We start from the raw sequence: 12180 nt of genomic DNA, 5'->3' as shown, positions 1-12180 counted from the left end.
AAAGTTTTTTTGTTGCAAAACATGCACAAAGTCATTGAAATATAAATCTGGACACTTCAGATGCTGATAGAAACAGGTCCGTGTGTTGTAAACTGCAAGAACTCTCAAGCTCCTCCAGCAGCCTGTACATGCGGATGCGTACATATGTGAAACATATGGTAAATGCTCGAACCAATGCATGTCACATTTCCATCAGACCTGAAAAGCTGAGCTCCCCCACCACCCGCTTACTTCGCCATATAATTCGCGTTGTGTGTGGTTTTGCATGTGTGTGTTCTAGCTCTTGTATAATCAACTCTGCCACTTTTCTCAACATGAGCCACAGGCTATTTCTGCTCCCTCATGTTGTCAGCTATATTATCTTACCCTCACCCTCCTCATTCACTTTCATAATGAACTCTAGTCTACCATGTCATACGATGCTGTCTGTTAGATTTTCTCTTTCATTTCTCTCTGCTCAGCTCAGGCCGGCTGACTGGGTTCGATTTGTGAGTCTTGAATTTTTTTGTTGTGGAAGCTGAAAATGTTGCTGAATTTTAACTACTTGGCACTTAGGGAAATAACCTCTTCTGCTTTGTGTGTTTAGTGTTTATGCAATATTGCAACAGTATTTTTTATTCTTAAGTGCAAGTAGGCAAAACTTGACTACAAACACTGAGCTTTGTGATCAGGTATGAAATATTTTGTACAACATATGAAGGCATATTTTTTTTAGTAAGGTCTGATTTTTGACTGTAATTAAACCATTTCTAACTGGGCTGCATGGTGAAAACAGTGGTAAAAACTGTTGGCTTGCATCAAGAAGGTCCTGGGTTCAAATCCTGACCTGGTTTCGTTCTGATTGGACTTGTCATGTTTCAGAGAAAATAGCAACAAAGTAAACATAAGTTTTATGTAAAAGTGTATATACAAAAGATTTCAATTTGACTATATTTTATATATTTACCAAAAGGCAAAATGACACTTAGTAACAGGGGATTTTATTGGGAACCACTGGCCTAAATAATTCCTATTTGGTGCACAGTATACTTTTGCATGAAACTGAAGTATGTATATAAATGTTACTTACTCTCAACTGTTAGGGTGATAGGTTGGCTGGTCTTGTTTTCTCCGTTTATGTCGTTAACTGCTTGCACATAGTAGCGCCCAGCATCTGGTGCCACCGAAGACAGGATAACCAGTGTGTTGTCCAAAGTAATTGCACTAAAAAGGGGATAAAACATTGTGGACTCAGTACAAACAAAATAAAATTTAAAAAACGACACACATTGTTAAAGTTAAAGCTCAGCCAAGATCTGAGTTCCAACAAAAGTTTCTTCAAAAGAATATGCAGCTGGGATTTTCAGAGGCTGCATTGTCCAATTAAGACTAAGTATGTTTGAAGTTTATTGGGTCCACAGTTGATCCCGCTGCTGAAAGGAACATCAAACATTTTACCATTTAATTACACTGTTCAAGCAGTGTTAAGTCGATTGATTTGCAATGTGTAAACAATGTGTAAGTGCTGAACGAGCATAGGAGAAATATCGACATCCTCTCCTTACTCAAATATGATGTCCTCGCAAAATAAGCTAGAGCAATTAATTGGATGTTTGTACCTCGCCACTTTCTGCGACCTGAACCCTGGCAGCTAGCCACTTTTGGAGACAATAACATCTTCTCTACCAGGTGCTGAAAGTCTAAATAAATAAACACAGATTCATTTTTAACCAGTAAGTCTTATAGATCCTAACAGCAAGTTTGTTTGACTTTTTCATGCGCTGCCTTTGACTCTGACTGTACCATCTAGTAGCAATGAAATCCTTCTTCCTATTTCGTGATTTTCTATAGTCACGCAAAGTTTGCAGTCAATACTCTTTTCATCTGGACCTGTTTTGCACAGTATCATGCCATGTTTCAGCTCGCCTCCTTACTTCTTCTCTTTCTCTCTCTTATCTAATGTTCCTTTTTTGAATTTCTCTTTGCTTCTGTTTATATTTTTACTAATCACTGACTTAACACATACCAAATAATTACAAAATTCTAAAACCAAAAGACTTTGAGAATAAGGAAACATGAATATGATAATTAGGGGTCCAAATGCAGTGAAAGGACATGGCGCTTAGTCCTTTACATTTTGTTGAAAGAAGAATATGCTACGTATGAGCAAAAAGAGGATGTACATCTTTTCAGAGCTGTTTTAAAACTGCTACCAAGGTACGTTAATCACTGAAAGTACAATCCGAAGCTCTACACATTTTAAGCAATGAAGAAATAATAATGTCATTCTGGAACTTAAAGACCTCAAACTTCTTTAAAAATAACAGAATGTGAAAAAGGATTCCCGTTTCCCTTTCCTGCTTAGTGACAGCCCTGGAGAGCGAGTGCTGGATGAAATTAACCTTTCTACACTGTTTCATCTTAACTTTGCACACCATATTTCTGGGCTTAACAATTTATAATATTTTAATGTAATTTAAATTACAACTGGAACTTGAATTCATTTTCAGCAAACTATTCATAGTCTATTGAAATACAATTTGTTTATGTGTCTCCAATAAACAATATGATACTGAGAAAAGGTTCAATTTGTTTGATCAGGGGTGTAGTTTTTCAAATTTGATAAAAAATTTATTTCAAAAGTAAAGTCAAAAGTAACTGACTGATGAGTTCGAGTTTACCCTTCAAAATTTGTACACTGAAATATCAAGGCTGTCTTATAGAATTAACACAGCAGAAAATGTATGATCCATGTAGTATGTACAGAAACACTGCACCCTATAACACCACAGACTACCTGAGCTGTCAGCGTTTACAGCCTAAGATCCATCTTCAGACCGAATGATTCCCAAATATGTCAGAAGCGACCCCAGTGACTAAGCTCATTTGGGATTCGCTTCACATGCTGAGACTCTAAATACTCTTTCCAAAGGGGCACGCAAACTTCAATGGCTGCAGCTCATGATATGCGGTAAATATTTTATGCCAGTTCGCTGGAGCGGTGACATCCTGGACACACGTGTATGAATTATGGATCCCTTCAGGGATGAAGGAAACACAGGAAGTCTCCAAAGCAGTGACTGAATTGCTGGTGACGTCTCAGGGATGTTCTAAAATAGCTATGCAGTCCAGGCCTAACTCCTTATGCTGCACCCTAAAAAAATATAAATATAAATATTTGTTGGTAGCCATAGATTAGATGATGAATCATTTGTTCTCTGTATCTATTAAATATGTATTATTTTTTTAACAAAGCTGAAGTTTTTAAATAAAGTCGTAACTGAATGCTGAATTACAGTGACGGGCTGACGCAATGTAATTGTATCTTTAGAAATCCAACTTTTCATTATATTTCCTCAACTGAATCCAAGTGGTGTGTGAAATGAACGACACACGATGGGATTATAATTTTGAACATGTAGAATGTAGAAGAGAAGAAGAAAGACATTTGTTTGGAAAAACTCCTTTGTCAGAAGTGTGACATGAACTGCAATGTGATCACAGCAGCATCTCCCTTTCGTGACAGTAGCATTTGGAAGTATCAGTATTGTCCAATGAAATATTGTCTTGTTAGTCTAACGAGACAACTTTGTGGCCTGGAAGTAAAAGTCTCTTCCAAACATTTTCTTGCAGATGCTGATGGTATTGGGCTCCAGTCAGTGTCAGTGAGGGTCCTAATTTGAGGACAGATCTAACAGACATTCCATTGGATTCTTCAACTCAACTTCAATGCAGCACAGGTCAGATTTCTATGGAGCCGCTACTCGAGACTTTTGTCCCAACCCTTACTGGATCTTCTAACATGTAAAATGTCTCATTTTTACTGCTACACTGAAAAAAAATGAACTTATTCTTTTGTTAATGTGATAACCCCCTATCATGTACTTTTAACTAAATAATTTCATGTTTCAAACAAAAACGTGATACAATCATGTTGGATAAACAAGAAATTCAACAACTTAACGTTTATGAAATTTACCGGTAATCATGTTGAGATAACATGATTCATTATAGTCAGACTGATCTTGTACTGAAGATGATGAGTGAGATCACGGGATAGCACGCGAGATCATGGGAAATCACGGAATATCACACGAGACCACGCGAGACAATCATTTATTGTCTCAACTTGAATAAAATGTATTCAATTGAGATAAAGTAATTCAATTTAGTCAGATTCATCTTGCGCTGAAAAAAATGAACTTTGGGGGTTATTACATTAACAAAAGAATATCATGTACTTTTAACACAATAATTTTAAGTTTGAAACGAAAACGTAATAAAATCATGTTGGATAAACAAGAAATTCAACAACTTAATGTTTATGAAATTTAATCATGTTGAGATAACATGATTCATTATAGTCAGACTGATCTTGTGCTGAAGACGACGAGTGAGATCAGGGGATCATGCGAGATTATGGAAGATCACGCTACATAACTGTTTCGCGCCTGGGAAAACCTCAAAGTGGTTTTAGTTTCACATTAAACTATAGATATTTGTTTTTCTCTGCAGGGCACTATTGGCATTTAAGAACTGCAGTGGAACAAATGGCTATAAAAACTACAACATGAAAATACAGTAATGTGGCTGTGTTTCGAAAATACAGTTCTGTTGTACCTTTTCTAATTGTTGAGTGTTCTTTCTACCTTTTCACCCAGTCCTCTCTTAAAACACTTAATGTAATGTAACTTAAAAAAATGTCTTTGAATTCACGTAATTAAATCATGGAAAGGATTTCCACACGATTAAATAGCTTTTTTTCAGCATGAAGCATATTTGTTGAGCTAACTTAATTTTCATGAGTTGGATCAAGTTAATTATGTAGTGTGAAGGTACCAGTGTAACATAAGTTGGTTTCTCGGACATGCTGTGGTGGCGCAAGGGGTTAGCACGCCCCACATTTGGAGGCCTTAGTCCTCGACACGGACGTCGCTGGTTCGACTCCCGGCCGCATTGCCGCCCTCTTTCCTGTCTGCCTACTGTCTCAAAAAAATACGAGCCACTAGCGCCGCAAAAACTCTTCAGATAAAATAAATGGAAAAAAGAAAAGTTTGTTTCAACTAAATTTGTATTAATCTTAGTAAAGTAAATTATTTGGTCCAAAGCATTGCAAATTAGTTGGGCTGGCTCTTTTAAATTACATTGGGTCCAACTATAGTAAATGAGTTGAATCAACCTTAATAAATTAAATTGAGCAAACATATTTGCTTTAAATTGGAATAAGCATAATAAATTAAGTTGAGCCAACTCATTTTATGTGAATTAGAATAACCATAATATATTAAGTTGAGCCAACACAATTGCTTTACATTGGAATAACCTTAATAAATTAAGTTGACCTAACACATTTGCTTAAAATAGGAGTAACAGAATTACATGGTGCTGAAATAAAGCAAAGTAATCAGGTGGAAATCCGTTCCATGATTTATTTATGTTCATCCAAAGAGTTATTTTTTCAGTGTAGTAGAAATGGATCACTATCAGAAGCCTCTGGCACTTCGAAAGACAGAAAGCATTTTTCCCTTCGTCACCAAGGGTGTCAGTGTGAATGCCTGCCAGAATATTCAAATTAAAATTAGCCTTATTTATGCATTTTCCACTTCATAGGAGTATGCTCTCAAATTTTTAGCTGATGAACTCTGTTTTACTTTAAAGTTTTAAATACACTTCAGATGGTCTGTGTGACAATGTTTCTTATTTTGCTTATTCATTTTTGTAATTTGAAGCTCCACTTACAACCTGCTCCAACAACACATAAATGTAAATGCATGTTGGTCTTTACTGGACGTTGAGATTTTGATGAAAGGTGTTTATGGACAATTGAAAGCTGGACTGGATTAAGTCATAAAGATTAAATACTTTTTTCACATCTTTAATGTTTAAGAAAACAAAAATTGGGGTTCCTCATCTCTTCTCATGAGCTGTTTACGTCTTGAGTTGCTGTTGATTGTTTTTGGCAATTAATTAATTAATTTAAAGTCACAATTAGAAATTTATCTAAAACACTGTTTCAAAAAAAAAGAAAAAGAAATTGAAAAAATTTTTTTGTTAAAGTAAAACTATTTTTCACTTACATCCATTCATCGACTGCTTACTGTCTGATACACAGTAACATTCACATTCTGACCTCTGATACTCCCGTTATTTGTTTCATTTCCCCCCAAAGACCATATAAAACCCAAATAGCTTTTCAAAGTGCCAGCCAAGTTTAGTTTTTACCCATATTATACACAGTAAATTCAGATTTTATCACTTGTTCGAAGCAAGAGGCACTTTTTTCTCCTTGCTGGTTGATTTTAATATGCTCCCCTGCAGAGCATCTCTCCCTCAGCCTGTAATCAGTGCTGATGCAGTGGGGGTCAAACACAACTTTGTTACGCAGCTTGTTCAGCAGATGTAACTGCTCCCAGAGCTTGCCGGGCCTCGGGGATCAAAGACCACATGACGCTGGAAGAAAATAAAAGTAAGCCAATTATGCTGAATGGCTTTACGAGTGTCTCAAGGAAGCAGGAAGAGGAAGATAAGAGTTCAGTTTCAGAAAGTAATGAAATTGTTATTTTTTTCCCCCACAAGCTTCCTGCAGTTGATGTTGTTCTTCTTTATCTCTCATTCACTGTCTGAATGCATTCCAGTCATCCTTATTCAACTCCCCGTCTCCCAGTGGTGTTGTGAGCAGCTGTCTGAGGCACGTCTGTAACGATAGCTTACCACGCATCCGGCACGGTGCAGGGATTTATCAAGCCGCAGAGCAGGGAAATTTGGACAAATCAGATATGTGCGAACATGCCTCGGTCTACGTCTAGTTCATTTTTTTTTATTTCTTGTTTTTTATGTTTGATTTCACAATACTCTTGTTTTCACTTTAACACAATTTCCTTTTCCATTACTATGCTCCAAAAAGAACTGTGATGCACTTGAGAAGACGCCAAGCTGGACTGTAGTTCAGAAACAACTCTGCTGCTTTAATACAGCAACAAGCATAGTTAGTCTCGAATGCAATTAATGTCTTGTGGATGAAATTACTTATGTCGACCATCAAGGGTGATTTTGATTGACTTCTAGCTTTATCTTTCATTGGCACTTTCATCAATAATGATGTGGAGGATGTGTTTTTGATTGAGATGGAGAGACAGGGGTTTAAATGTTTTATTTCTTACAAGCCGCTTCCCGTCTCTAATTTCAATTATTACAAATAAATTGAATCTCCTCGAAATTAAATTAAATTAACAATGATCCAGACCGCTCTCTTTAATTAAAAAAAACAAATCATCCATGGACTCTTTTTATCTTCCAATCTGTTTCAACCAGAATTTGTCAGCTGTGTGCCTACCATGTTCTGTTAATCTAGTCTAGAGCGGGCCCAGCTTTAGCACACACACACACACACACGCACACACGCCTGCCTGCAGACACACCAAACTGGAGTGTTTTGGTATCTGTCACGGTGTGAGGAGGTCTAACCCCGCTCCCCTTCCCTGGATCACCATTACATGTAGACAAATAGCACCAGTTGGTTGAGGGTCTCCCTTGAAAGTGATAGAGCAAGAGAGAGAGACAAAAGGTCAACAGAATCAAGCGGCTCACATCACTGGCTAAGTTGTGAGTCAAACTACGGATAGTGGACAGATGACAGCGAAAGAAAGGTGTAGCAAGAGCAACAGGCTGTATGCCCCACTGTTCTATAGACAACTTCTGAAAAAAAAAAAAAACAATCCCCGCTCCAGCTCCTAGAGATGGAAAAGTGAGAGGGGAAAACAAGTGCTTCTAATGAAAACAGCCACTCAGTTTTTTACCTGAGGCACAAGCTACAGATTTGTCTGACAATTTTGTCTTTGCTTCAGTGATGTTTTGTGTTTGTAGGGTTCCTACACATTTGTCACAACAGAATTACATACGTTTCCACACTCAAGGGCAGATAACTCCAGAAGCATGTGGGTGGAGGAGATGATGTTTTTTTAAAAATGTTTATCCAAAGACAAGCCTGGACAAAATATTTTCTTGTCCAGACTGTGAAGCAGAAAAACACTGACTAATTATCTAATTAGCAGTAAAACAGATACTTTGAGCACCAATATGTCATTTACAGACCAAACGTGTATGAATAGACTTTTGTATTCTTGATTCATCAAACTTTGTTATTATTCTCTGTAAGATTGTGTGTGTGTGTGTTTTTTTTTCATTTCGGTAGCACCTGCTGTTTGATATTACTAAAAACAATTACCTTTAATTATATACAGCTGGTTAGCCAATTACCAACAAAACAGCAGAAGGTCAAAATAGAAAATCAACAGATTAATCTATGATGGCAATTAATCTTGTAAATTATTGTTTTAATGCTGCTGTGCCACAGATGAAAATAAAACACATGGAAATTTGTTTTGAGATAAAATAAATTCAAAATATTCAACCTGACTAATCAACTATTAATATAAGAAGAAATAGTACACCAAAAATACTAAAGGTGACATATATTGGGTTGTTTTTATTTTGTAACCTTGAAGACAATTAAATTAACAATTGTACTGTGAAATTTATATATAAATTTAAAGTATAAAATACTTTAATTTAATGTAAGTCCTCTTTTGTACAAAATACATTTGCAGTGTCTTGCAGGGCTTTGCAAAACTATTACTGCCCTGTGATTGTTTTATTTTTATTTTGTCATACTTCAACTGCATTATACATTGTTAGAATGTAGTGCACAATTGCACAGTGAAATGACAAAAAGATGGTCTTAATTTTTTTTTTCTTTTTTACAGAAAATTCTGAAATGTATGGCATGAATTTGTGATCAGTTGTGTTTATAGTTCTAATGAAAGTGAAGCCAGCTACCTTTGGAACTTACCTAATTACCGAAGAGAGTGCTGAAGTATGTAATTATAAATTACATACTATATAAATAATAAATTAGGAGCCGGAGGTTTGTTGGAAAATATTAGTGGACAAGCAGCGCCAAAGAGACCAAAGAGCATACCAGTTTGGCCGGGAATAAAACTGTGGAGAGTTTAAATCAGAGTTAGATTGTAAAACACAGTTCAAGTGCTTTTGCACTCTGCAAACCATAATTTTCAGTTAGATGGGCTTACTCCTAATTTCCTTGACAACAATTGAGATACTAAACTTCACATAGAATTATAGGAAAATTATTCATATTTAAATTCATAAAATACTTATTAATCCCTCTTTAATCTCCAGAGTTTCACTCAAATTTAAGATAAGATGATTATTTTCACATCATGACACAAAGCCATCCAACAGCTCTCTGTACGCAGCTTCTTGTCCATCTCTGATACACGTGACGACTGAATCATCTGTGTATTTCTGCAGACGACAGGACTCTGACTTGTGCTGGTAGTCTGAAATGTGCAGAATGAAGATAAATGTTGAAAGAGAGTTCCCTGTGGTTCTCTTGTGCTCTTGATCACCTGGTTAGACACAAACCCTTCAGTCTCACAAACTGTGATCCATTTGTCAGGTAGTCACTGTTCCAGGTGATGGTTAAGGCCTCCAATTGTGTCTCCTGGAGTTTTTTTTTGACAAAGTAAATCAGGCTGATATGTGTGAAAATCACTGGATAAATCAAAGACCGTGATCCTCACAGTGCTGCCTGCTTTGTTCAGATGACAGTAGGTTTGTTGAAGCAAATGTCTTCAACTCCAACTCCACGGTGATAAGCACTCGGGTGGGCCAACAGCAGACTCTTCAGAACCTTCTTAATGTGAGATGTCAGGGCAGCAAGTGTAAGGTCGTCGACGATTGATGGGTGAGTTTTCTTTTTTAATTGAACAAGGCAGAATGTGTTCCACAACTATGAAACCTTCTCTTGGGTTAAGCTAAGGTTGAAAAGGTAATGCATAATCCCACAGAGCTTCTCTGCAAAGGCTTTTAGGAGTCCATGCCTGAGATGGAACATAACACATCTGAGGTGTGACAGAGAAGCTGTGAGTGAAATGAGTGTGGGATGTCTGGTTTGGCTGGGGGCAAGAGAGAAGGGAGCCAAGTTTGTTTCTGAACTGAACCTACTGAAAAATGAATCTGTTCATTGACTCTGATTGTATCTGCTAGTATAATACTACTAGTATAATGCTAGTTGAAAATGCAAAACCCAACTGCGGTGGATGGAGGATAAATCAGCTACTGGGTTTGGATGTACTCACCACATGGAGCTAACTTTCAAAGCATGATCTGAAGAAGAATCGTTTCTGATGTTTGTAAACATGTTCTGATGCTTTAAAATTAACATCCATATTTTTACAGCTCCCTGCTCCTTGTTCAGCCAAGTAAGCCCACACAAACTCATCAGTTTTTATCCAAAGCGCATGATCAGTACTGTATGGATTATCTGTGGTCATTGTTGCACCTGGCAAAGAAGATCACCCTTCCACCGCCTCTAACTCCGCATGCGCCAGATCAGACACAGCTCCAGATTCTGTTGGGACTGTAGAACCACTGTTAGCAAGGCTAACATTTTGAGAAGCATAGAGGGATGATGGTTCTGTTCCATGTCCAATATGAGTTTTAAAAAGCTTGGATATTTTTTCAATCACCTTCTTGTGGCGCTCTTCTTTTTCTTTGGTTCCTGCGCTCCGCTGTCATACTTTCTGTTGTCCACCATCATGAGGAATTACTCCTTGATGCTCCTCCCCAAAGCGTAAGACGCATCAAACTTGGACCAATAATAATCAAGCATTCATGATGGACGTTTGCCAGAACAAATCAGACAGTTTTTCAACAACACCGCTAAAATCCTCATTACCAGTGATAAAATTAAGGCATTCTGACCTTAATCATTCACAAAAATACAAAGCAACCTTCGGAGCCCCCAAAGCGCTTGTGCCCTGGTAAGCCCATGCTAAAATCCAGGCTTGCTGGTGGGGATATTATGTAACCAGTCACACACTCAGTCACAGCATTGATGAGGTCTTGGAAGTATAGCACAGAGTGAGGCATGATTAAAATCAGTCAACGCTGCCACAAACACATTGGGGTGTTGTGTCTGAAGGTTAGCAACAACTGAACTGATGACATCACATGCATTGCTGGCAGCTGAAGGTGGAACATAAGCAGTTGCCAAAATAACTGGAGAACTCTCTTGGTGAATAATATGGACAGAAACATATTGCTGAAGGTTCAATATCTGAGCTGCAGGAATGACACTTCACAGTAAAACGTCCTGGATGACACAATCTGGTGTTGGGAAGCATGGCTAATACATCTCTTTTTCTTTTCCAACTACTCTTTAAATCTCTGTCTGCTTGTACAGCCAGGAAAGATGTTTCCTGATGTTTGGTGAATCATTTGGTCTGAAGATGTTTGAGTCAGACATATGTAACTACTGTATATGTCAGTGAAGAATATAATTCTGGATTCCAGATACTGTCGCTGAGTACTTGTTAAGGCTTGGAGTTCATCCAACTGGTTAGCCAGCAATCATAACACATTATGATTGATGGAAGAGATTGTTTGATCTTTACAATGACAAAAAATGAAAATGTTTTTTAAAAAAAGTGATCTCGCTGGTCATTAAACAGTGTCTAGTCTTTCCGCTAGTGGAGTGAATCTGTTAACGCATATTGTATCTATGACATCATTGAATGTGGTTTTCAGCTGTAAAGTTTGGAGCCTAAGGTGCCCACTTTCCAACATGCAATTTGTTTTGAAGTATGCTGATTCAATAACAAAAAAAAAATCCTTATCTAGTCATCTATGCTAATTTTTTTGTCCTTCAGATGCTGTAGCACAAATAAACTGTTTTGTGTTCTGATTTGTAGAATGATATAAAACTCAAATGCAGAGCAGACTGAGGAGTGGAATAAATGGCCAATATTAATATTAATTAAAGCTGGTAAATAAAGCACTTTTAAAAACCAAGGATATCACAGGAGATTGACACAGGGCAAGAAACTGAGTATAACAGGAGGAATCAGCAGAGGGAAGACAGCAGAAAGCAGCCTGAGAAGGAGAGAGTGACAGAGAATAGGAGAGAGAAAAAGAGAAAATGACACAAGGGGTCGAAAGAAAGTAACGAGTAAAACTAGAACAATAAATTTGACTGTGACAAAGAATAACAAAACTCAAGGGCCAAATAATAAACATAATCTAACTAAAACTAAAAGTAGACTAGACCAGGTAAAACAAAACAATGCTGATCAAATCAAAAGAATGATAATTAAGGCAAACACAGATAACCATTAAATA

The 12180-nt window shown here is 37.2% G+C and overlaps 1 protein-coding gene across 6 annotated transcripts in view; it reads right to left on the bottom strand.

Moving 5' to 3' along the window:
* The window catches only part of sdk2 (sidekick cell adhesion molecule 2), a 321139-nt gene that overhangs the window by 70116 nt on the left and 238843 nt on the right, over window positions 1-12180 (bottom strand). For all 6 annotated transcript variants that reach the window (XM_023341209.1, XM_023341207.1, XM_023341210.1 and 3 more), the window contains exon 5: window positions 1070-1203. In XM_023341209.1, the coding sequence (XP_023196977.1) occupies window positions 1070-1203 (134 nt within the window). The remainder of the gene's footprint in view (window positions 1-1069; window positions 1204-12180) is intronic.

This window comes from Xiphophorus maculatus, chromosome 10, assembly GCF_002775205.1.
Source record: "Xiphophorus maculatus strain JP 163 A chromosome 10, X_maculatus-5.0-male, whole genome shotgun sequence".
Classification (NCBI taxonomy): domain Eukaryota; kingdom Metazoa; phylum Chordata; class Actinopteri; order Cyprinodontiformes; family Poeciliidae; genus Xiphophorus; species Xiphophorus maculatus.
This window is presented reverse-complemented; position numbering and strand designations above follow the sequence as displayed.